At 45.6% G+C, this 24,695-nt stretch overlaps 3 protein-coding genes and 3 non-coding genes across 9 annotated transcripts; 2 read left to right on the forward strand and 4 right to left on the reverse strand.

The window, feature by feature from the left end:
- Window positions 1-157: 157 nt before the first annotated feature.
- On the forward strand, window positions 158-6,830 carry phkg1a (phosphorylase kinase, gamma 1a (muscle)). Of its 2 annotated transcripts, XM_048981327.1 has the most exons (11): window positions 158-353; window positions 446-488; window positions 2,115-2,243; window positions 3,243-3,421; window positions 3,699-3,753; window positions 4,316-4,381; window positions 4,543-4,706; window positions 5,041-5,131; window positions 5,802-5,955; window positions 6,036-6,161; window positions 6,246-6,830. In XM_048981327.1, the coding sequence occupies exons 3-11, from the start codon at window positions 2,161-2,163 to the stop codon at window positions 6,504-6,506; spliced, it is 1,179 nt and encodes a 392-aa protein (XP_048837284.1). In that variant the 5' UTR covers window positions 158-353; window positions 446-488; window positions 2,115-2,160; the 3' UTR covers window positions 6,507-6,830. The 2 variants fall into 2 exon arrangements, with proteins under 2 accessions (XP_048837284.1, XP_048837285.1); XM_048981328.1 differs by lacking the exons at window positions 158-353; window positions 446-488 and adding an exon at window positions 544-1,144.
- Window positions 6,831-7,299: 469 nt separating this feature from the next.
- Window positions 7,300-13,194, reverse strand: cct6a (chaperonin containing TCP1, subunit 6A (zeta 1)). The gene is made up of 14 exons (XM_048981193.1): window positions 12,931-13,194; window positions 12,237-12,300; window positions 11,634-11,768; window positions 11,361-11,534; window positions 10,726-10,829; window positions 10,509-10,619; window positions 10,040-10,199; window positions 9,450-9,532; window positions 8,626-8,722; window positions 8,366-8,513; window positions 8,078-8,211; window positions 7,899-8,001; window positions 7,684-7,756; window positions 7,300-7,596 (listed from the first exon to the last, which is right to left on the reverse strand). Exons 1-14 carry the CDS (start codon window positions 13,065-13,067, stop codon window positions 7,518-7,520), a joined length of 1,602 nt encoding a protein of 533 aa, XP_048837150.1. The 5' UTR covers window positions 13,068-13,194; the 3' UTR covers window positions 7,300-7,517.
- On the reverse strand, window positions 8,791-8,926 carry LOC125712443 (small nucleolar RNA SNORA15). Its single transcript, XR_007383310.1, has one exon. It is a non-coding gene; the product is annotated as a small nucleolar RNA SNORA15 (small nucleolar RNA).
- Window positions 9,805-9,939, reverse strand: LOC125712445 (small nucleolar RNA SNORA22). The gene has a single exon (XR_007383312.1). It is a non-coding gene; the product is annotated as a small nucleolar RNA SNORA22 (small nucleolar RNA).
- Window positions 12,017-12,151, reverse strand: LOC125712444 (small nucleolar RNA SNORA22). The gene has a single exon (XR_007383311.1). It is a non-coding gene; the product is annotated as a small nucleolar RNA SNORA22 (small nucleolar RNA).
- A 147-nt stretch (window positions 13,195-13,341) lies between the features above and the next one.
- psph (phosphoserine phosphatase) lies at window positions 13,342-18,175 on the forward strand. Of its 3 annotated transcripts, XR_007383110.1 has the most exons (7): window positions 13,343-13,910; window positions 14,641-14,784; window positions 15,009-15,143; window positions 15,453-15,598; window positions 15,674-15,822; window positions 17,237-17,416; window positions 17,917-18,175. XR_007383110.1 is itself a non-coding variant. In XM_048981196.1 (6 exons), exons 1-6 carry the CDS (start codon window positions 13,802-13,804, stop codon window positions 17,345-17,347), a joined length of 693 nt encoding a protein of 230 aa, XP_048837153.1. In that variant the 5' UTR covers window positions 13,342-13,801; the 3' UTR covers window positions 17,348-17,731. The 3 variants fall into 3 exon arrangements, 2 of the variants coding, with proteins under 2 accessions (XP_048837153.1, XP_048837152.1); XM_048981196.1 differs by lacking the exon at window positions 17,917-18,175 and having other exon boundaries at window positions 13,342-13,809; window positions 17,237-17,731; XM_048981195.1 differs by lacking the exon at window positions 17,917-18,175 and having other exon boundaries at window positions 17,237-17,731.
- The last annotated feature ends 6,520 nt before the right edge of the window (window positions 18,176-24,695 follow it).

A 24,695-nucleotide genomic window follows, 5' to 3' on the forward strand; every position in this document is an offset into this window, starting at 1 on the left:
CAACGTGACAATAGCATAATGTGAAATTAATTATTAAGTGTGCTGTTAAATCCAGGTTTTAGTACCCTTTAGCATGAAAAGCCTGCCGGGGGCTTAAGTGCGCCTGTTTTGATCGCTTGTGATTCCCGGGGAAGCCATGTTTTGGATGAACCCAAACCACGTGACTAAACGCGGAAGCGGCATGAGCATCCGAGCTTCAGCCGAAGGGCAGATTTTTCGCTCCGGGCTTTCACTTCAGTACCTTGTCGGTTTTGTTATTCGGTATAACCACTGTTATTCCTAAGGACAAGAAGATGGCTAGTTAGGCCTGCATTGTTTCCACCGACAGCTGTGACGGATTGTTTCGTCGTTGGGTATGATTTTTTTTCATTGATAGATACACACAGTAGTACAGGCCGTAGCTTGTCACCGCAAAGCCTAACGTTGAAATATTCATTTGTTTTAGGCACGGTGTGAGCACTGTATGGGACGTGTCGTACGTGTAACAGGTAGGCATATACTTACATAATAAAGAGTATTGTGATTTCTTGTATTTAATATTATGCTGAGTATAATCTTGGAAATACAAATTCACGACTCCTAGGAGTTTGTTTGAATTTTGAAATTCCCCAAGAGCCCTGCGTGTCATAGGCTTTTTGTATATGCGGAAGGCATGAGGAAACGCTTGAAAATGCAATTCCAGTAGTTTCCGGAATAAGGTGACCTCGGTGTTGCTGGTGTAACAGGAAAATGTCTCAAACTCTTTGTTTGTCGCCCCAAATGGGCTCTTATTTTGATAAGACGGAATGCAGGTCTCCGATTGGCTCTTTGTATGTGGCTCCATGCCGACACCCACTGCACTGGGTACAACCTGTGAAATGTCACTAAATATATTAGAAGTGGTATTGTGTTTATGTCCGTAAGGGCTGCTCTGCTTCCTACAGCGCTGTTTATTTTTGGTATCGGTCTCCCTCAGTCCCCGGACTCCACAGTGGACTGGCGGAAGACGCATTTTCGCTTTAGGAAAAGCAGTTTCGGTGCATTTCTCGTTGAACTCTTAGGTATTCCCAAGCGCCGCGGATCTGGTTATTGCATGCATTCGGCTTTATATTTTAATAAAACGATGAAATATATGTTACAAATGGAGTAGGCCAGTGTTTTGGAGGTGAGTACAAGTCCATGGAGAATTATTAGCTTTAAGAGATGGGAGAAGGTCAATGATTTTGTCAAGTTACAGATTCGTGTTATTGCTGCTCGAAAATACCAGATACAGTATACGTGTGTGAAATTGAAATTAACCAGTAGTTAATTTAACCATATTCAGTATGTTTTTCTGAAATATAATGAACAGCCGACCAGCTAGTCGTTTCTGATACCAAATGTTCACTGTCAAACCATTTATTACAATAAAACTTTGACGGTTACTCTTCATGGAATGCCATGTAAGATTATCAGCCCGATTGCTCTTTCTTGGGGGAGAGATCTCTGTCCCTCACACTGCCATGTGTCAGTAAAGGTATTTAGATCGTTAGAGAATAAATTCAACACATGATCCAAGTTTATGAATATTGTCATACTATAACTGTTACGGGAACTGGACTGTTAGCAGTATTAATGATTTATTTAAGATTAAATTTAAGGTGATTTTGCAATACTGAAAGTTGTGAATCCTGTTCTGTTTGTGGTTTTAGGATTACATATTTGCATTCGTGTTGTTTGTTGTGAAGGTGTCCAGAGAATTACGATTGGATTTGAATAAAAGTATAAGCATGATTGAAACTTGGTATCATATTTGCAGTTTTAGCTTTAGTTATATCCTTAAACGTGTTATGTTCTGAGTGAACCATTCACCCCTTTGAGATGCCACCTCAGCCTATCTTTAACGCTACACAATTTCATAACTGGCATTTCAGGGATGATCCGGTGTCTTGCTCTCTCTTCACAGGCAGCTGGAGAGCCGTGGTGAAAGGACACTGTGTGTTTATGCATACATAAAATACATAAATACAGCGCCTTGAACTTAATGTGTTTTTTTTATTGAGTAGACTGGGATGCTTAGGTCTCTTAGTCTGAACCTAATAAAGGTCAGGATTAAATGATGGCTTGTTTTTCTGCTTTTATTCCTGTTACTGCAGTTTGTATTCCGTAGCTCGGTAGCTTCGGATAACCTTTGACCCCAGAATGACCAGAGAAGATGAGATCCCTGATTGGGTGGGGGCCCAGGAGTTCTATGAGAAGTATGAACCTAAGGAGATCCTTGGAAGGTATTGCTACTTTACACCATTTTACCCTGTTTTGTAATATTTTATCACTCTGTTGCTTTTCTTTTCTTAAATATTTCCTCATTATGCATCAGCAGGTTTTGTATCAGCAGTTAGTGTGAAGGTTTCAGTGTGGATTTGTGTTCTGCAGCTAAATGGGTCGTACATGTGTCGTCCACTAGATTGTGCTTGGCAGCCACACCAGGGTCAGACATGACCTTTGTAAAGCAGAGGGAATGGCTGCGTCTGCATGTCATTATATTGATTTTGAATTATGAAGGAGTATTTAAAATGTTATTGATTTGTTTCTTGGGAAGTTACAAGTACCATGAATGTGTTTCCGTTATGTTGCATGGTATTGTTAGCAATTTTTGATGTTTTTTTCAAGAAAGGTGTGTGTGTATGTATACATGTTTATAAATATTAGTATATATTTATTATTTAAGTTAAGTGTGTGTGTGTAGTATCCAATATGTATATAGTACACATACAAACACACAGAGTGGACAAAGTGCAAATCACTGTCATTGACTGTGAAATTGAGTTAGGTAATTTTGTGACGCTCCTCAGGTAAAGAAACATTTTGTTCTTGTTCTGGAAGGATAACAGTCTAATTCCTGGAAGTTCGCAGTTACAAAACATGGGTGGGGGGGGGGATTAGCTCACATGGCAGCGTGCTCACTTAGCTTGCGAGAGGTAGGGGGATTATTATGAGTATTATTAATGCACTCAGGCATGGTAACCTGCAGTTTGGTGGCTTGGTACTCTGCTTTTACACCTGATCCAATAGAGTTTGTTGATCATAATTTTGGTGTCCTGTCAGATACCATCCCACTACATCCCACCATAAGTGTTCTATGTTCATTAATGGCTTTAATTAAATATAGTAAACAAGAGTCAAGTCACAATACTTAAATGGCCAGGCCAGTTTTATACCTGAGCCAGGGTTCACAGGTCAAAGGAATGCTGATTGCCATGGTAACTGGAATGTCCTCATCTCAGAGGTGTCAGCAGCGTAGTACGGCGCTGTGTGGACAAGCGGACCGGCCAGGAGTATGCTGTCAAGATCATAGACATCACCCCATCTGACAAAATGACTCCTCAGGAGATCGAGGAGATCCGGGAGGCCACCGTCAAGGAGATCGACATTCTGAGGAAGGTCTACGGCAAGGAGAACATCAGTAAGCTGACTAATGTCACTGCAGGACTGTGATTTTTGTCATGTTGATCCTTTCTGTCCTATCTGAGGCATGAGCTGCTTTTGTGGGTCAGATGAGAGGTCGTGTGTCTCATTATAAGCTTTTGCGATATACGCTGCACTGATCCATCTGTTGATCGCCTGCTCCCTTGCCCCACTGACAATTTCCCATCATGCCCTGGGTGCCAGGTGGCCCTCTCATGTCTCTGCTCGGTGTTACAGAGTATTTCCTTGCTAATTGGCATTCACTCTTTCTGCAGTACAGCTGAAGGACTGCTACGAGACCAAGGCCTTCTTCTTCCTGGTATTTGATTTGTAAGTGCACCATCCCCCACTCGTGTCTTAAGGCGTCGAACTGTAAATATGTAAACGTACAGGCGACCCTGTGCTAGTCAGCATATTCATCGTCCTGTTCTGTGTCAGATGGTCAGCCGGTGCCTTTTTGTGTGGCACCCGCCTGCCCTTACTCCCCAAAGCCTGGGTGTCGGAGGGGTCGCCCACACTTCCGAAAATGCCCCAGCAAAGGGCATCGTGGCGTGTCAGGTTTCGCCTTCCTGGGACGGGCCACAGGAGTAACCGCTCATACTATTTATACATCATGTGCTGGGAACGTCCCAGTCTGAGTTGCAGAGGGAAATTTGAGCCGGGGGGGCTCCCATGTGGAACACATATCCACCCTTGGGGGGGGCCCTGGAGCAGTAAGGCTGTGTGAGTCACACAACCACCCTGGCACCAGTGCTAAGGCTCATAGAAATGAGATTCAATGAACGTCATGGGGGGCAGCGTTTGCGTAGTGGCAGCTGGGTCTGGCTTGCTGTGTCTCAGCACTGAGGTGGGCACGGACATCATCATGAATCTGCAACTCTCTCTGCCTCAGGATGAGAAGAGGGGAGCTGTTTGACTACCTGACAGAGAAAGTTACACTGAGTGAGAAGGAGACCAGGTAGCAGATGAGTTTGCTTTTAAAATTCCTTAATGCATTTACACAATTATTTATCAAAGCATCACAGAAATCTTTTTTTCAAAAAAAAAGTTTTTTTCATCATCTTGCTGGGGGCAAATTGACAGTGCAGCTCTGCTGACCTGTATCCCCCCCCTCCTCAGGAAGATTATGCGTGCCCTGCTGGAGGTGGTCCAGTTCCTCCACTCCATAAACATCGTCCACAGAGACCTGAAGCCTGAAAACATCCTGCTGGACGACCACATGAACATCAAGCTGACGGACTTTGGCTTCTCTGTGCAGATTGAGCAGGGGCAGAAGCTCAACGGTGGGGTCCTTGTCTTCAGGCCTTTGCAGTTTGCCTGCTCTCTGCCTTATGTTCTGCACCATGTTTGCGCCAATGAGGGTGGATTGTATGTCTGTGCGTAATTTTAACAAAGTAGGATAGAAAGCCACAGTCATCCAGAAGATTTTGAATGTTAAAATCAGTTTCCCTCGATTCGACTGCTTTGTTTAGTTGAAAAGCATTTGAATTTTAAAAAGGGCACTTGTAAAAAAACAAGTAGCTGTGGCCAAACAGTAATACGTTTATACTAAATATGAGAATAATTTGTTTTGTATAAAGCGCTTGATTTTCACTATGATCTCTCACCGTGTTACAGAGGTCTGTGGGACACCCGGGTATTTGGCACCTGAAATAATTGAGTGCTCTATGGATGCTAATCACCCGGGATATGGGACCGCTGTCGACTTGTGAGTACCAGTGCCAGCTGGCCCACAGCTCCCTGTTACTCTTACACTGGGACAGGCTGGGGAGTTCATGCGCCACTACAGTCACACCTCCGGGGTTGTGGGTTTGAAGTTGCCTTCGCTCTGCTCCTTGGGAGTCTCGGTTTTCTTACTGTCCAGAGAAGAGCAGGTCATGTGACCAGGTGACTCTAAATTACTGTTACATTGTGTCTGCGTGTGTGTGGGACAGATCAACATCTCTGGCGTATACTGCCTTAAACACTGGGACCAGTGTAATAAGTGGATATACAACAATTATGATTTATGTAGTGCCTTTCGACAACCCAAGGATGCTTCAAAGAGGAAATAACTTAATGTAACTACAAATAAAAGATGGAAGAGATAAAATACAATCGCAAATATGACTGAGGCCACAAACTCAAACTGTAGTAACAGCAAATGGACACAGTGACAGTCAGTGATCAAGAAAGGTTGGGTAGCAGAGAGAGGCGAGATTTGAATATGGGGAGAGAAATAGTTTCTTGAAGGTTCTGAGGGAGGGAATTCCACAGTTGGAGGGCTGTGACCTTAAATGCCACATCGCCTGTGGTGGCGATCTAGATCATCGACCACCATTCTTGAAGTTTATCAAACTCTGAGAATTCTGGGTAGAAGATTCCACTTATTCCTTCAGGTGGAGCTGTGGAGTTATTATGTACACTCTCCTGGCCGGGTCCCCTCCGTTCTGGCACCGCAAACAGATGTTGATGCTCCGGATGATTCTGGCCGGGAACTACCAGTTCACCTCCCCAGAGTGGGACGACCGCTCGGATACAGTCAAAGACCTGGTACGAGGGGCCGCCCCAGTCCTGCAGCGTGACTGTCCCAGAGCTGATGGACACGTTTTAAGCTGTCTGTCCCCTGCCAGATTTCTCGGCTGCTGGTGGTGATCCCCGAGAAACGCTACACAGCCTCCGATGCCCTGAACCACCCCTTCTTCCAGCAGTACACAGTGGAGGAAGTGCGTCACTTCAGCCCCTACAGGAAGTTTAAGGTGCGGCACATGGCAGAACAGACCGGTGAGGACGTTTTGTGTTTTCGAGCGACTTTTAACTTCCCGACTCTCTGATTGCTCTAGGTCATCTGCTTAACCGTGCTCGCCTCCATGCGTATCTACTGCAACTACCGACGCGCCAAGCCCGTCACCAAGGAGGTGATCAAGAGCGACCCGTACGCCGTGAAGCCCATCCGCAAGCTGATCGATGCCTGCGCCTTTAAGATCTACGGCCACTGGGTGAAGAAAGGGCAGACGCAGAACCGGGCAGCCCTGTTCGAGAACAGCCCCAAGGCTATCCTGCTCTCCCTTGCGGGGGAGGAGGTGCTGCTCAGCATGTGGTAGCATGACGCTATGGCGGGTGGGGGGGGGGAGAGATGAACAGCGTTAGTAAGCGTTTAACCTTTTTGGTTTTATTGTATGATTTGGTACTTTAGTTTGTGAATGCATGTCTGTTTTAATTTGATGCTTGTTTAAACTTGATGCATTTAACATGCATACTTGAAACTGCATGTACTGCAATGTAAAATGCATTATTTATTATGCGCTGAGGTTTGAGTGTGTTTATGGTTTTAGTACACATTTAAAATGCTATTGTATCAATAGTACCTTAATATTTTACTACTCTGGTGGAATAGCTATCAATTAAAGAACAATTGTTAATACCCATCTGAAACTCGTGTGGCTTGTTTGAAGATGAGTGACCTGTCCACCACCCAGCTCACTGAGAAGGCACATCAGTAGTGGCAGGAAGGGAGGGGGGCGAAGAGATGAACACTTTTGCCACACCCCAACAGCAGGGGGCAGAGCATCTCTTCTGTTAGCATGTACTCCTGTCAGTCACATGGGATTCCTCCCACAATTCAGAACTGCTGATTGGTTCACTGGTGCCTGAACTGTCCATATCGTATATGAGCCCTGCAATGAACTGGAGCTGCCTGGATCAGCACAGATTAGGAAATATCAATTATTGAACTAGACACCACAGCATCACCATCTGCCAAATGTCAGCATGACATGTAGGATGTTGAGTGAGGAACCCATGTGGAACTAAGCAGATGTATGCAGGAACAACTAAACTCACTACATCTGTCACTTGTCTGACAATCAGTGAGAAGCTTCAAATCAAACAGAAAACTTCCAGGGCAAAACATTTTATTGGTTATAAAGGGGTTAACTGTACAGTTCAGTGCCATAAATCCGATGTTCCTGGACAAAATGATTCCACAGGGAGGGAAAAACGATGTAGGGAGGACCGGTAGCCTTGACTGATCAACAAAACCCTCTTCACACCAAAAGACTTCCAAAGTGCTGGGAATGGAGATCTATCCACGGACACTAAGGCAGAAGGCCAGGTCAGGCTGAACCCTTAAGGGACGACATGCCAGCTCTCATGATCTCATCAACTAACAGGATGTTGTTTGCGATGACCGTGCTGTTGAGAGAAAGTTTTGACTTAGAGAGTGACATTAACCACGCAGTGCACAAATGGGACATTCTTCAGCAACCCCCCACATCTTACCACGAATGTAGAAGCTGTTTCTTCACACTGTAGTTGTCCCAGATGCCAGCTTCCCCAGCAATCATCGGTTCCCCTTTTGAAGAGGAGGACATATTCAGCTCTACATGGCCTTAGTATTTTTACCACAAATTTTCATCAGTGTAGCATCCTATTGATCTACTTAAGTGTCCCCTGCCGATGTCAGACACACAAATTCATTTGAGAAATGCCGTTACCTGTGCTGAGGTCCACACCTACGAGCTGTCCTGATTCTTTATGCTCAGTCTGAAGCTTCACCAAGGTCTCCTGTGGGTCATATCCCGAATTTTGTGCCAGAACCTAAGACAGAAAAACGACGATTAAAAGCTGAACAAAAACATTTGGTTTGAAGCTTATTAAAGAAGCACTCGAGTACCTTGGGAATGATTAGTAGGGCATCTGCAAAAGCCTGCACTCCCAGCTGAGCCCGGCCCTTCACGTTGGGTTTATGCTTCACCAGAGCATCAGCCACGGCCACCTCGAAGGCACCGGCCCCCGACACGACACACCCTGCGGGGGAGACACCAGCACAGGCCCAGTGAGCTCACAGGCCTCCACAACCCATCGCCCTGTGTAGCCACTGAGTGGCGCTACTTAGCTAGCCATGCTACATGCTAATTTAACAGCCATCGGTCAAGTTGGCGGCGGCAGCAGGGAAACCAACCGTCTTCGATGGCGTTCTTGACAGCACGCAGCCCGTCCCTCACGGCGTCTTTGATCTGGGTCAGCGTGTGCTTGTTGGGCCCCTTCACCAGCAGCGTCACCGAGCGTGGGTTACCGCACTTCTCCACGAATGTGTATTTCTCCTCTCCCTGCACCACGGGGATGGCCAAACCAATCAGGAACACTAGTAGGCACTGGCAGCTTCAAAACACTCCCATCTCCAATCCCCCCTCCAGGCGATACACCATGGGAATGACTTACCAGTGTATGTTCGTACACCAGCCCGGCGTGGCCCAAGCACTCCGGTGTGAGGTCATCCACGGAATTCATTGCGATGCCACCGCAGGCCAAAGTGAGCCTACAGACAAAACCAGTGGTCACACGGTGTGGAACGGCACATCCTCACTGGCCTTTCTGCTGCGCGTGCACTGTATTCACTCCTGTGCAGTGGCCTAAATGGGAGAAGGCCACCACTGCACAAAACAGCGAGTGAACGACGTTGCTCTCGCATGGTGTCTGACTGCACAAACCACTGACAGAGTAATGCAGAATTCAGCCATGCCAGACAGCCACCACTAGGAACGTGGGTTACAGTCCTACAGTTCTGGATCATCCACACAACTACCACAGAAGGAGCAGTAGGACACTCAAAATGCAGGATCTTACGTCACTCCAGGGAGCCAATAATTCAGAGACTGCATCCCTGGAAGGATGCGGACTATGAAGGCATAGCCTTTGTAGGCTGCGTTGTTCAAGGTCGAACAGAAAGTGTTGTCAAATGGGACGTTCTGGCCTAAAAGAATTACCGTCACCAGCTATTCGCACCTTTATCCCCGAGTCATGAAGCGCCGCTCTTATTGCAAAGGCGGGACACGTCCACTCTACCTCTGCACAATGAATCATGGGATATGCTGGGCTGCATAGAATCCATCGGCTGGATTCTTCATGACCTCAGCAAAAGGATGCATTTCTAGACTGCATTTGAAAGAGCTTTTGGAATGGGAACCTTGTGGAACGCAGCCTTACAAGGATGCAGCCCCTGACTGTGAAGCCTGTAAAGCTGCTGAAATAGGACCAAGCTGCACCTTTCCATGTTCCTCCTCTTAGCCCTGCGCAGAGCCACGATGCCCTCCTTCGCCAAGGCATCCAGGGAGAACGGGTCGATGCCCTGTCCACAGGGAGATGCCAATTAATTCAGTGAGCGACCTCATCATTTAGACGGTAGACCAAGGGTGGCCAGTCTTATCCTGTAAAAGCTATCTTGTATTTGGGGGTGTGCTGCAACTCCACAATTACATTATTAATTAGAGGATTGACTAGCTGATGAATCCTCACACCTAGCCTTGAACGGCTGACATAAAGGTTACCCAAAAACCTGCACACACACACGACCTTTGCAGTAAGACTGACCACCCCTGCGATAGACCAACAGTTTAGCTTCACTGTGCTGGTCCGCTGAATACATGTAGAAGGAATGACAGCTCTTCTAATGCAGAGGTACAGACCAGGCCTTCGCTATAGCACAGGCTAATGACCAAGAGTGCTACGAAGCACACATGGGTGTTCCCTGTGCAGCCTTAAAATCACCACCATTGCCACCTTTTCAGCAAAGAAAACTGATGGCAAATATGAACATTGGGTTCCTATTGAGATGAATGACCTAGAGATCCTGTACCTTCTGGTTAATCACAACGAATCCCTTTTGTCCATCCCCACAAACTTTTCTCTTCAGGTCTATGATCTTGTTGACTCGCTCCTCGATGAACTTCCTCTCAGCCTTGACCAGCTTGTCTCTCTCCTCGGCACTCTTGTAGAAGAAGCCGGAGTTGACCTCGCTGAAACCAAGAACAGAGAAGCACACAGACAGACAATCACCTGGGCTTCAACGAACAGGTTCAGCTGAAACACAATTACTGACACTAAGCAAAGAGCTACTTCATTCATCCCTGTGGGGACACTGGGTAGATGTTGCATATAGTACTCTTTGGGAGATACATCAACACACATGTATATACAGATGAACAAGTTTTGGAGCTAGAGTGCAGGGTCAGTCAGCCTCATGTGCCCATAGAAGAGTTGGGATTAAGGGCCTTGAAGGGCCTAACAGTCATACCTCAGGCTTTTCTCAGGACACAGATACTCACGTCTTTTCATACTCCAAGGAGACATTGCAGGTCAGCACATAGGCATCTTCTACACGCTTCTTCATGTCAGGATGACGGGCCCCATGGTCCAACACCAAGCCTCTGATCAGCCTGTGACATCAACCGAACAGTTAATATTTAATGAAGAACTCACTTGGAAAAGATTGAAATGTGGAGACAACGTAGCCCTTTCTGAAAGGCGAACGCTACAACTCACGTTGTGTCGGTCTCCGTTTTGTGTTTCATTTCCATGATCTCCACCATGTACAGGTCGATGGGTTCGTCAGGTTTCCGGATAGCAAGCACGGCATCAACCACAGCCTAACAGGAGAAGGAAGGGTGTTTACTGAAGACAATCCCAATATGCACACTGATCGGACTAGCAGGCTCCCTCTCGCTGTACAAATAGCTTGCGACTGTGTAAAGCCACTGTGAAAATGGACAAGACTCTGTATTCTCTCTCTGTCATTCCATAATACCTCCTGAAAGTTGGCGATGACTGATCAGATGCCACACGTGTCAGACGTGGGATCTACGCCACGGTCACTTAGTCTCTCATATCTGCATGTATGAAGGCTTCTATTTAAGCACACATTCATTAGCAGATTAGACCTACCAGGTTGATGCTCTTCAATAAAAAAAAAGCAAACAGTTATAAGTACTACCTACCCCTACAGAACGTCTTGGCCTCAAAAGGAGGAGCATTTACACTTTGATGGTAGTTGTACAAACAGTGTGTACAGTTAAGCATCCCTAGTGCAAGCTTAACCTCTCTACAACGTATTCCACCCACAAACAAGAACTCATGAAGCATCCAAGTGTCTGATGGTCACGGTCACCAAAGAACCTCACCTCTGTCAGGAGGTCTGCCAACTCGGCGTGAACTTTAGTTCTCAAGGAAGTCCGAGCCACATTGATGAGCGTCTCTCGATCCATCTCCTTGGTCACCTTCACCTGTTCCAGCACCTCCAAAGCTCTCTCCTTCGCCGCTTCAAATCCTTCAACAATAATACGAGGATGGAGACCCTGCAAATAAAACAGGGACAAAATGCACAGACTCAGTTAATCTGGCCACTCAGATTAATCACGACCATCTGAATATGCAGGCGCCCTTCAGTCGTCTACCTCCGAAACATAGAGGTCTGCTTGCTTCAGAAGCTCCCCAATTATAAGCACATTGGAGGTTGTTCCATCCCCAGTGATGTCATCCTGGGCAGTTGCCACCTTAGCTATCAAAGAGGCTGTCGGATGCTGAATTTGCTGGAAACAAAGAATTAAAGTCCATTAATTAGTTAAACGCCACCAATAACAAAGCTGTAAAATGATAATACTGTACTTAAATAATTATTCTCTCACAAGCCATTAATTACTTTTTCAGTTAAGCTTACACATACTAATGGTAATCTTTCTGCATATTTACTGGACCAAAAGTACAGAAGGGCATAGATTATAATTCAGGCATTTTAATATGAACTTTTAACAAGAAAATCAATCCATGAAGATACAGTGAATGTGCTGGTCTGATGAATACATGTAGAAGGAATGACAGCTCTTCTAATGCAGAGGTACAGAACAGACTTTTACTTTAGCACAGGCTAATGACCAAGGGAGCTACGAAGCACACATGGGTGTTCCCTGTGCAAAGAAACACATGCCAGGCAATTACAATACCATAATTCACTATTATACAATTTCGAGCGCTTGGGTAAACTGCATCATTTCTCTTACCATCTCATGCAACAGGACATTGCCATCTTTGGTCAGCTTTATGTCGCCGGCGCCAGACACAAGCCTAAGGGGGACAAGCAACGGGTTAAACAACTTCTGCAAGCAGACTACCGGAGCCCGGCAGCACGATCAGGGCGTTTTATTGCACAGGCAGAGCCTAAGACTGCAAACTCCATCTTTCACGTCCATCTATACAGGGCGGTTGGGCGGTTTTTGTTATGTACTGAATTGCAATGCTGCTCAGTCGGCTTATGATTAAGCAAAATCGACACCAACCACGTGTGTATAATGCTAATTCACCCCACCCATCCAAGCCGCGCCGCAGCCAGCCATCACTAATCAATCTTAGTAATTACTATTTAAGCGAATGAAAATGCATAAAATATGCAGCGTGTGGCTGCTTCGTGTAAAATTAAAGTTCATACGGCCGTACTTTGGCAAATTTAGCCGTAATGCTAACTGCGCATAGGCAATGACTGCGCTAGGTAGCGCGAGGAGGCCCCGTGCCTCAGCTTAGTAGTTAAACTCAATTAAACCGCCTTTCGTCAAACCGGGAACGGTGGTTACCTAATGCCCCTAACCAAACACGGGAGATGAAATCTCCAGTTTGTGCGAATAGGTTTTGCCTCGGCCATTAGCCGCGCCGGCTCTGCTAGCCGGCCGGGGATGCTAACAAAGGGTCCGACGCACTCACATTTTCATGGTTCCCTTCGGGCCCAGATTGCTTCTCAGCACGTCCTGAAGTCCGCGAGCAGCGCTGATGTTCACGGCAAGGGCTGCCTGGGCCCGGGCCACCTCGGCCTTCGGGTTCAGCGCTTTAACAGCAGTCATCGTGGTACAAGGCAGCCGAGAGCCAACGCTACAATGAATCGAGCAAGTAGCGGATCACAGGCCCTCGCCGGTTTCTAGAACACTCTTCTGTGGCACATGCGCTGCCTTCTGTCGTTTCCTTTCTCATAGATTTTGATTGGTCAGCCCCTCGGCACGGACTTCCAGCTCCCATCAATGATTGGTTGCGCGCCACGTCGCTCACTGCTGCTTTTTACTCTATCTGCTGGCTGAAATTGACGTCGACTTTACCTCTGCAAGCGGCTTGTGTTTTTTTTTTTTTTTTTTTGCAGAACTTGGTTTAGGGGATTGCTAATGGTACATCAGCGAAATCAGTCATTCGGAAATCGTTGAGGACTTATTACCTTAGTTTCATTGTTAGGTTGTTAATCATGCTTTTTTTAGGCGTAAGGTCACAGATTAACTGTATTTTTGCATGACTTCTCACCGCTGCTAGTGTGTAGGTGCTGATCCAAGATCGGATTGCTTAACCCTGATGGGAGCATCGGCAGGTCGTTTGGGAAAGCCGCAACCGTCTCAAGACCTGTACATTGGAGGGTAACCCTCTGATTCCCTGTCGTGAACTTCAGCGGAGGGCGGTCTTCCAAATGTGCCTGTTTTTTGATTTGCTCGGTTTTCGCGAGCACCGACCAATGCACTGAGGGCATCCAGTCGCTTACAGACGCTTGGGAGTCGCCGAACTATTACGGAATCGTTTAAAACTCTCCTTGCGTTTTATGAAGAAGTAAGGAAAATCGGCAACCCTTTTAACTCAATCGTACAGTCGGCATTTGTTTGGGAAGATCAACCTTTCATGCTAACAAGGAGTACGATTTTACGGAAGAGGTAATCATGGTACTAATTTCAGGGCTGTCATTGACATTCTTTTTTTCTCACTGCGTAAAAACGACACTAAATTTCTAGCTCCAATCTGTGTATGCATTGTCTTATTGATAAATGTAACTCCTTATTACACAAACTGCTGCCTAACTTTATTCTCCGGCATCAACGCCTTGTGCCACCTACAGTAAGTGTCTTTTTCAGGAGGGGTGATGCAATATCTTCAGCTGGGTGAATAGCTAAGACAATACCTCCTCATTCTTAATGGACTGCTCTTTACAGTTAACTTAATTAAAAAAAAAAAAAAAACATCCAGCGTAATAGTCAATGTTGAAAGAATTTTTAATGCAATAAAAACACTTGATGCAAACTGGCCGTGACGTTTCTCAATTACTTTAATTTCTTCTGAAGTTTCGTCGTGCGTGGGTAGTTTTGGTCGAACAAGAAACCTTCAGTGTAACCGGTATCTAGATGTCGGTGCGTAATCCGAAGGTGGTTGCGCGCACTGGTCGAGGGCGTGCTTGTCTCGTGACCTGCCTAAACTAGATAAGCGCACCCTAACTAGTCTTCAACGCAGTGCAACACCTCCTAACCTGAAAAGTCTCCCTCGGAATCCACTATGAATTTTGTCGTTGCTTTTTATCCTAAGGCGTAGTCATCATAAATCATGTTAATATTTTTTTTTCCGGCTTTGTGTGGGTAATGTGCGTGATCTGGTTTTCGGGGGATTGCACAGCGCCATGACAACTTTAGCCCAGACGAAGGAGATCTTCAGGAGCGCGGACGCAGTCTGCTTCGACGTGGACAGCACCGTGATCCGGGAGGAGGGCATCGATCAGCTGGCCAAATTCTGCGGCGTGGGGGACGCCGTCACCGAGATGTACGTGATCCACGTTAAACTGTATTAAGCTGTATTACTACCCAGTGTCAGATGACTTAAAGCAAATGTGAAGAGTGTCCAGTAAGTCACTTGTATCTCTTTCACGTTTGGCTTAAGTGTTCCAGCTAACTGGGAAATAATGCCTTGTGAAATCCCTCCCCCAACGTTATGTAACCTTATAAATATTTAGGGTATTGTACATACAGATGTGATCTGAATTTCAGGACGCGCAAGGCTATGGGGGGGTCCATGTCATTTAAAACAGCGTTGACCGAACGGCTGTGCATCATAAGATGCTCTCGGGAACAAGTGAACAAGCTGATTACTGACCACCCACCCCAACTGACTCCAGGTATTAAGTAAGTGAAAGTGGGTTTCATTTCACTTGTCATGCAGCTGTCTTGTTTGTGCGCAGGCTGTTTGGGGGCTGTGGCCTGGCCGTCAGCAGTGTCAGGGTTAAATATCTCTGCTTGGACCATTTAAGGCAGTAATATGGGTAATGGGCGCTTAGAACTTAATGTGGAGTTTGCTGCTTCTTATAGGGATGCTCTGTAAATCACACATGGGAAAATGTATCTGTATAAATGGTGTATGTCAGTCATTTTGCTGGTCCCCCCGCCCATCCAAGCGTTTTGGCTGCGTGACACTGTGTGCATGTACTTATGCAGGGAGCTGGTTGCACGCCTGCAGCATGGCGGTGTGAAGGTCTTCCTCATTTCCGGAGGGTTCCGCTGTATTGTGGAGCACGTCGCCTCGCAGCTCGGGATCCCCCTGCATCACGTCTACGCCAACCGCCTCAAATTCTACTTCAACGGTGAGCGAGAACCCGACCGGTCTGCTCGATAGCTTGCCTGGCCGATGCCATTCTCACGAGGAGGGTTTTGCGCAGGCGAGTATGCGGGTTTCGACGAGACGCAGCCCACCGCGGAGTCTGGTGGCAAAGGCAAAGTGATCAGCATGCTGAAGGAGAAGTACGGCTTCCAGAAGGTGGTGATGATTGGAGATGGGGCCACGGACATGGAGGCCTGCCCCCCTGCTGTAAGTACGCCGTTTTGGGGCGTGGAACTTGGTGGTGCTCGGTTAAAATTCACAGTTTCAGTTACTCGGCAATGTGGCAGAAGGAAAACGGAGAACAGCAGACGAGGGTCCCAGCAAAGGGAACCTTGTAGCCTCGGTTGTGTGAGTGAGTCTAACGGCAAGATTAAATCAATTGGCTCAGAGTGCATGCAGAGCTCCTGCAGTGGCATCAGTGACATACTGTTCTTTAACGTTAGTTAATTTTGCTCTGCGTGTGTGTGCTGATTGGGTGGGATTTATTCCTTTTACACTGTCATTGTTCTAGTAGATCATCTGCTGGTGGCTGCTGATCATAAACCTATTTGACAAATGGTATGAAAAAGGTCGACAGACACTTAAATGCACTTAACCAGAAAGATCCTCAGTTTGAGATTAACCTTCAATAAAATAAATATAGCAAGTTTTCTTTTTTTATTTCTCTGCATTATCGTGTGTGTCCGTCTTTTTGATTTAATGAAATTAAACCAGTGACAATGTTTGTTTTGTCCGCCTTCTGTGCGTGACGCTCACTGACCGTTTTGACTTTAGCTCTGAATTCTGGCATTTGCTCATTCCTTTGTCCCATATGGGTGTCAGAATATCATGCGCATTAACACGATAGTCGCACATTATCTCTTAACATTCACACAGCCCTAAAAAGAAGAAACCGTACCTGGCAGGGCCGTTTTTACTTGCGGTACTTGGTGGTATTTCAGTCTGCACACCGAGGGTAAAGTTTTCCTTCATGAAATGGCTTGACGTGTAGCATCTCCACCAGGTGTCCGTGAAGCTTGCCAGTGACGTAGCTGTGAAGCATGGCGACCCAGTAACTCAAAGCTTGCAGAATGGATCTCATGTGGTCCATAATCTATACTTGTTAAATGCTGCACTGCTGAAATGGGTAGAAGTGTAAGGCGCCTGCAAGACTGGGCCGCAGGAACCAGGGGTAGCCCCCCCCCCCCCCCAATATTTAAGTTGGCTTCATTTATATCCCCAAAAAGACTTTGATACTTTTTCTTTTTCTTTATTGACCACCATGGAAATTCTCTACGCCTCCCTCAACTTGCCTCTGTAGGTGAGAGGGCAACCACCCAGAGCAGCACTTGGGCCTTAGGTCTTCATCCCCACCCCCAAATCAAATTCTCACCTATTGCTGGGGGAAAAGCATTTGCTTGGCAGCTCAGTGGAAGTTCATTCAGTTTGGCCTCATGGTCCCTTTTTAAAATGATTTACAAAGCAGAGTGATAGTGTCGCATCGGGGAAAAATCCGCGAGATAGTGGGGGCGCGATAGCTGAACCGCGATATAGCGGGGGATCACTGTAGCACGAATAAACCTTTTCTGTGTCTAGGTTTGTCCAAACTTCTGACCGGTATTCTGTGTCACCTTGGTTGCAGAACGCTTTCGTTGGATTCGGAGGAAATGTGGTCAGACCGCAGGTGAAAGAGCGATGCTTGTGGTACGTCACCAGCTTCGGGGAGCTGCATAAGGAGCTGGACAAGATCTAGGGAGTGGGCAGTGATCCCTTCAGCGCGGTGCCCCCCCCACACCCTGACTGGGAGCCTCTTGTTGCATAGGTAGTTCATGGTTTGTGTTTTGGCAGTTTTTAAAAAAATTTAAATCTATTCTCATATAAAACTTTATATACTTGCTACTGGATTAATTTTATGTGTATAGACCTATTTAATGATTTAGTGAGATTTAAGTTTATGAAGATGAGTCTGAGTTAAATCAGGTTGACTAGCCTTGTGTCTAATATGGGTTGCTGATGTGCATCTGTGAAAGAGCATCCTGGTGAAGTTTTTGAGCAGGAAAAAAAATTATATAAATTCTTTTTGGAATATGATTTTGGTATAGATGTAACCCTAATATTAAACTAAACTTTTGAACAAGTGTCTCTGTAGTCCTTATGCAAATCTAACAGAAGTCACTCAGATCAGATGTACTGCAGTATGGTCACCAGAATGGTGACCATGGTAAAACTGGATGACCAAACTGGTCATCCAGTTTTACCGCACTTCATTAATTGCCTGTCCTGTTTGTATCTACCCCCCCCCCTCCCTGCCCCCCGTGTAAGAGACCAGTGGTACACCCTGCTGTGTATATAATGGATGAAGACATCTCAAACATGGGAAGCTTTTGTAAATTACTGGACAGGGCTGTTCTCTTAAAATGGAAAATAAGTGAACATTTTCCTCCACGGGCTCCTGGAGTTTGTGGAACTGAAAAATTAAGGAACTTGGAAGGTAAGAAGACATTTGATTTCTGAAAGTGATGCAGATCTGTCCCGACGACTTGTCCCTTCAGTGACACGAGAAGCAGGTGCCTGGCCGTGACCCCTTTGCCTGTCCCTATAATACCCCCCCCCCCCCCATGCTTTTATTAATAAATGATATTAATTTTTTTATACAACTCCATGTTTTTCTGTAGGGCAAAGGAAAAGTGATGCAAGGGTCTAACAGCAAACTCCTCTCAAAGGTTGGAACCTCCAACACCTGAGGGGTATAGATTATAGGCTAAAATCCATCATTTATAACCCGGGCAGCGGGCTGACTGCATATCACACCCTAATGGCGGCTCACCGTGGACTGGCTGAGAGGCATATTGCTGAAATTCTATTTCAGTTCGGTTTTATTTATATCGCCTATTCACATCGCATTGTCGCAAAGTCGATATCTGTGCCCAAAGCCGCCAGCGAGGAAGCCAGAGGTCGCAGTGGTAAGGAAAAACTCCCTAGAAGGAAGAATCCTTGGGAGGAACCAGACCCAAAGGGGGAGCTAATCCTCCAGAGGGCAGCAGAGGAAGCCCTTACCCTAACCAGACTCAGAGGGGGATCCCATCCTCCAGGGGGCAGCAGAGGAAGTCAAGTGAGCAAGTCAGGAGCCGAATGTCGAGCGGGAGGGGCAATGTGGGAGGGCTTTATCGCAAGGGGCCTGTTATCATGATACTCTAGTGGTGAATCACCTTGTGGTCTCTCTGGCTCAGAGGTGGATTCCCTTTGTTCCACAGCGTCTCTAGGTTCAGATGGTCCCAGTCCAGCGAGACACAGGTGATCACACGTAGACTTTAACTTGGCCTGCTCTTTGTTATTGCTGTCCATGGGCTTATATTTTTTTTAATCCTTTTCACTAGGCCCATAGCCAAAAATAAATTTCAGAGGGTGTCCGGTAACCCTACTGATGGGTCTAGAGGGGGGGTTCGAACTCATAAGTTTGCTACCTGGCTATGTGTCTGATCGGTAGCAAATAAATTTCAGGAGAGTACAGATCCGTTATTTTACTATGTGGCTTCATGCCTGTCTTTCACTCATGTAATTTAAATTGCCAGAATTCAGGGTAGATGGAAGAACGATTTGAAAAACAGTCGAGACATGAGAGGATTAGTAAGTGAGCAGTTATTGGAAGCAGCATTTTTTTTTATTTATTGGAAAACAACTCTGCTTTCATTCAGCAAAACAAAATGTTGTTTAAAATCTTTCAGCTTAACTGGAAATGATCAAACATACACGGCCTATTAACTTCTGTTTACTGATGCACCGCAGCTTCCCAGTCTCTCAAGAAAAGTAATAACCGCGATTTAATGGTCCACGAAGGCTTATAAATTTTAATGATTTAACGGTATATGTTTGCTACAGATTTAGGACGAAAGCGAGGTTGGGAAACGCAGCGCTGGGTAGAAGGTATAGAGGAGGAACTGCAGCTACTTAAACGGAGAACAAAGCCTGTTCCAAGAAGTGTCCTGGTAGTACTGTCACTTTTAATGAGTCGCCTCATTGGGACAGAGTCATCTGCCTTTATGAGGGTGAAAAGCAGCCTTTCCAGTAATTATCCCATTCGATCACTGCTTGTGGCTGAACCAGAATCACGACGGCAAGCGTCTCCCACCAATCAGCTGCAAACTGGGCGAACTGGCACAGTCTACCAAAGGACACAGGACGCTAAACAGATTAGTCCTGGAACAGTGTGCAGCCTATTCATGGACAAGAGCGAGAGCACAAGTACAGAATCCCAAATAACTGCACTGAAGAGGGCAACAAAAAGAAAAAGATGTTGGAACGTCTCCACTGTGTAGAAAGAGCATGGTGCCCCAGGCTAAGGGAGGGTAGATCCTGAGAGCCCCATGGGAGGCCCCTGGCCACCTCCGTGGGGAAGGGTTTGCTCCAAAGACCAAACAGCAATGACAGAAGAATGTCACCATCTGCACCTGTGCATCCTCCATGAACTCCTGCAGAATTGGGGGGGGGGGGGGTATGCCCACCACTTTGAATGCGAAAACGACACAGTCATGGCTGTTTACCTCATTCTGCCTCTAGATGTTATAGTCAAATATTTTGAAGCTATTTTTATATGTGATATTTAAATTGGCACGAATAACGAACACATCATGCATATTCAGATGATGATGTTAGCCTTTACCACTTTTAATGACTATTCAGAACGTGTATTCATTACTAAATATTTTTCATTTCATTGCTAACTTCACAATTATTTCAGGATTCACATTTAAATGTATGGTTGTTGCTTTTTGCTTCATTTATTCATTCATTCTCACTACATTGATTCAATTATAGAACTATGCATCTTCTTCTATATAGTATAAATCCTCTGTATTTTGTTGCTAATGTTAATATGAGCGTCCCGTCGAGGGTTCGCCCCGGCCCATGCTGTCTGTAATAGGCATTATCAAATATTACTGATAATGGGTTAACCCTTGAGCTCTCCTAGTCGTTCAGAGACTGTCATATGACTCGTCACATGGCAAGCCACTGGATGATCAGAGACTTCAGTACAACCCGTTACTTTGGATATTTGGACAGAGTTAAAAAGAGGTTGCACAAATACTTGAATTCACATTTTAGAAGTGAGCTTAGAGCCATCTTCACCTTCACAGTAGTTGATGATTCTACCCGGTGACTGAAATCCTTTGAAGGTGTCATGATGCCACAAACATCTCCTATGTGATCAAACCATAAAACAAGCCAGTAAACCAGAAAGGTCTCTGGGCACGCAGGGCCACCATCTTTAAAAAGGGCGACTGGGTGTGTTCCACCTTCAGGGGATAGCGCTCCTCAGCCTCCCTGGGAAGGTCTATGCAGGGATACAGGAGAGGAGGTGGCTCCCTCCGTTTCTTGGACGTTAGATCCAGAAGGGCTAATGTGTTTTCTGTCCTGATCGGAGAAGACTGGACCAGTTCTTCACCCTCACAAGGATACTGGAGGGTTCATGGCAGTTTGCCCGACTGGTATACTGAACATGTGTTTTGACTTTGAAAAGGCATATGACCATGTCCCTCGGGGGGGGTCTTGTGGGGGGTGCATGAGGAGTATGGGGTACATATATCACGCACCGTCAGGTCGCTGTATAACCAGAGTGAGAGTTTGGTTCACACTGCCAGCAGTAAGTCAGACTCATTCCCAATGTGTGTTGGGTACCATCAGGGCTGCCCTTTGCCACTGCTTCTGTTCATGACCTGGCGTCATAAACTGAGAAAAAGTGTCTGTTAGCAGAGGTAGTGGAGTGCAACACTTTCTGACCTATGCAGTTCTGATATCGGTCTCTTTTATCTTCTATTTATTTGAGAGTTCTTTTTGGGATAAATACTTTTCTTTACTAAATAGCTGTAATTGCATATTTGTAAACAGTATGGCTGTTGGTAATCGATTTCATAATCGATTAGTCATTTCAGAAAATCAAGTAACTCATCACATTATATATTTGAAAAACATGTAGACATTTTAAGTCACAGTTATAAACTTAGGGCAGTGTTGAGAATCTATTTAAAGTGACAAAGTGGCATAACCTAGTAACAAAAGTGTCTATAAATATTTACCCATTTCATTACACTGCTTGTACGGCCTGTTTATTGCTATATCTCTGCACTTGACTGGTCTGATGGAACAATATTGTTGTACGAATCCGCCGACCGCCACAAATATAGTATGTGCACCAGAGTCCGTGCGCGGGCTCTAAGTCATGCGGAAAAGTGAAGCGTGACCAATGCCGTGGCATAGGCGAGCGCCCCCGTGGGCGCTTCCTTACCTATTTATTACTGAGTACCGTTAAGTTTCGGTCTTTTTGACTGCTAGTTTCGCTTCACTTCTCCGTCCGCCTGAAGGCGTAAACCGCCGTTAACTCTGCTTAATTCAGAAGGCATAGCGCTGTAGTTACTAGGAAAGCAGTCTTGTATCCGCCTATATAAACATATTTATAACATCTTTTTTTCATAAAAAAAAAAAAATTTCATTACTAATTATTCAACAAAATTTATTAACAATGCAATCAGTTTTAGTGCAGGGGATTTATTTCTCTCATGTTGGCTTGATCAGTTGCATATGTATCGGGAAGCGCCACAAATTCCTCAGGTAATCGAAACACCCGTTTTTCTGTCTTTCGTCATCTAGATCTCTTTGAAATAAGCCCCCTATCTTAGAAAAACATCGCTTGCAACACGTCGTGCATGTTGTTTTTAATCAGTTTGTGTTTTTCCCTGTCACATAATCGTAACGTGTTTCATAAACGATATGTCTGCTTCTTCGTTTGAAGTCGGGGACAGGGCCATATATGCTGCTATTACAACATGGGCATTTGGGTTGCTCTTGGGCTTTATTCTTTAAAGATTGAATGGATGATACAGAAGAATATCCGAGAGACAACGCTATTTGAACTACCATTTATCCTGAGCAGAGTCATGGAGGACCTGAAGCCCATTACAGGCGGTACTAGCAAACGGCGTGTCAGTCTGTCACAAGTTACATGCACACTTAGGCGATTTGGAGACGCCAGTTAGCCTAAATCACTATTCTTTTCTTTTATTTATTGTTGTTTTCCTTTTATCTTTTTAACTTTTGCGCGCAAGACTTCGCAAACTTCAGAGTCCGGCTCCACACAGCCAGCAGCCGTGGAAAACGCCCAGCGTGGGATGTGAGCACCATGTGAACCATCGTGACATAAAGGGAGCGATTCCTGCCCTCCTGGAAGGAAGCACACGGGTAGGCAGACGCTGGCCCTGGACCGGTGGGCTGCTCTATGACCGCGAGCGGTCATTATGCGTGATATCTAATGAATTGCCACAAGGTGGCGCAAAAACACCGCAGTGTTTGTTCCGCTTTAACTTGGCGGTTCACATGCAGCCCTCTGCAGTCACACTTGCCGTCCCGTAGCTTCAGTTTCGCAATGGCAAACACTTCTACTTACCCATTTTAAAGTTATATTTAAGTTACTGATAAACTACAACTGAAGTGTTCGATCCGTATTATCAGTACACTTTGCCAAAAATATGTAAAGGTTTTCCAGATTCACAAAAGACTATTTTTTGAGTGGTGTAGTTTATCAATGCGTGTAGCCTGACATTTACTCGTCGACTGATTTTTAACAGTCGCCCATTTGTTATTGTTCATTTACACGTCAAGAAAATGACATGCGGCGGTTATGCTAAAAACTCCAAAGTGGGGTAATATATCATATGTCCGCTTTCTAACATGTCCTCTGAATCATGTCAACGTTTCTACTGTAAAATGTTCCTGAACGCGTGTGGTTTTCCTTTGTCAGACGCTCATTAAGGGATTACATCAGAGACGGATTACATCAATATAGTTCGGTCATTATGAATGAAATCATTGATGCGGCGCCTTAGAAGACGTCCAAATTTCAAAGCGCGGCCGTCTTCTCTTCTGAACTTTCCCTTAACATCTTGAATATCGTCACTTTTAAAAAAAATACCTGCTTTAACTTTTGATTTATAAACTAAATGACCAGAGAATCTACATTTACCAGCAGAATGCAGTTTAAGATGCCATGCCAGCTCACCAATTGGCGGATCTAATGAACAGTGTGATGTGTTACGCCTGAGACTGGTTACTAAGATGGAAGTTGTGTGAATTCTCCCAGCTGTCGGTTTATGGTTCTGCACCACGCAGGGATTTCAGCTGCAGTCCACTTCTGCTTAAAGCATGTAATAACACATAACATCACAGAAAAGTTCCCTGGTCCACAGAAAGCTTGTCTCGTTGCTCTTTGCTTACACTTGCCAGCTCTTGGTTTATGTACTAGCTTGCCTCTGAGGGTTTGTGTGTTCTCCCTGTACTTGTGTGGGTGTTTTGATTTCCAAAGGCTTTAAATTACCGTTTAATTGACCTATTTTAGGCTGGTGGTAATGGTGACCAAAGTGAGTTTTTGGTTGCTCTGAAGTAACTTTTTTTGTGGTGGTGTTATCTGATTCTTATCAATCCACGCTGATCTGGATTGCTGATGCCGAAGGCTCTGGCAATGCCACAGGGGGTGTCCGTTTGCATTCAGGCTGCATGGCCCCCCGGAAAGCCGCACACCCAGAATCGCGGCCCATTATATGAAAATAGCCAGGAATCATTTCTTGATTCTCTCCTGGTTTCTTTGAATAATTATCTGAGCCTTTTATGGTCTTTCTGTGAGGAATTAAGTTGAGAAGAAGGTGGTTTGGGGTGGTGGTGGGTGTGAGTGTGGCCGGGGGGGGGAGTTGTTCGAATCCAGGCATTCCAGCAGTTGTGATTCTTGGCATGTGGGCCCTGGATCCTCAATCAGCGCCCTGGCACAGGGTGTCTGTACCTCCCAGCTGGGCATGTGGGGTTCTCCGCCTCCCCGGGAACAGGCAGCCCCCTGCCTGGGAACAATTTACCTTCCTCCTGAGTGGAGCGCGCTCACACGGCATGCAGTACAATGCTTTCATTAAGTGAATGAACAAAAAAACAACAAAAAAAAAAGCTGGCCTTCACCTTGATGGTTTTATTGATGCAGGTTTCAGGTTTTCAGGTCTCAGTTAAATGGCAAGTTTAATGGCACTCATGGTGATGTAAGTGTTTGATACCCTCCAGATTAGGGGGCC

The sequence above is a fragment of the Brienomyrus brachyistius genome, chromosome 17, assembly GCF_023856365.1.
Source record: "Brienomyrus brachyistius isolate T26 chromosome 17, BBRACH_0.4, whole genome shotgun sequence".
NCBI lineage: Eukaryota > Metazoa > Chordata > Actinopteri > Osteoglossiformes > Mormyridae > Brienomyrus > Brienomyrus brachyistius.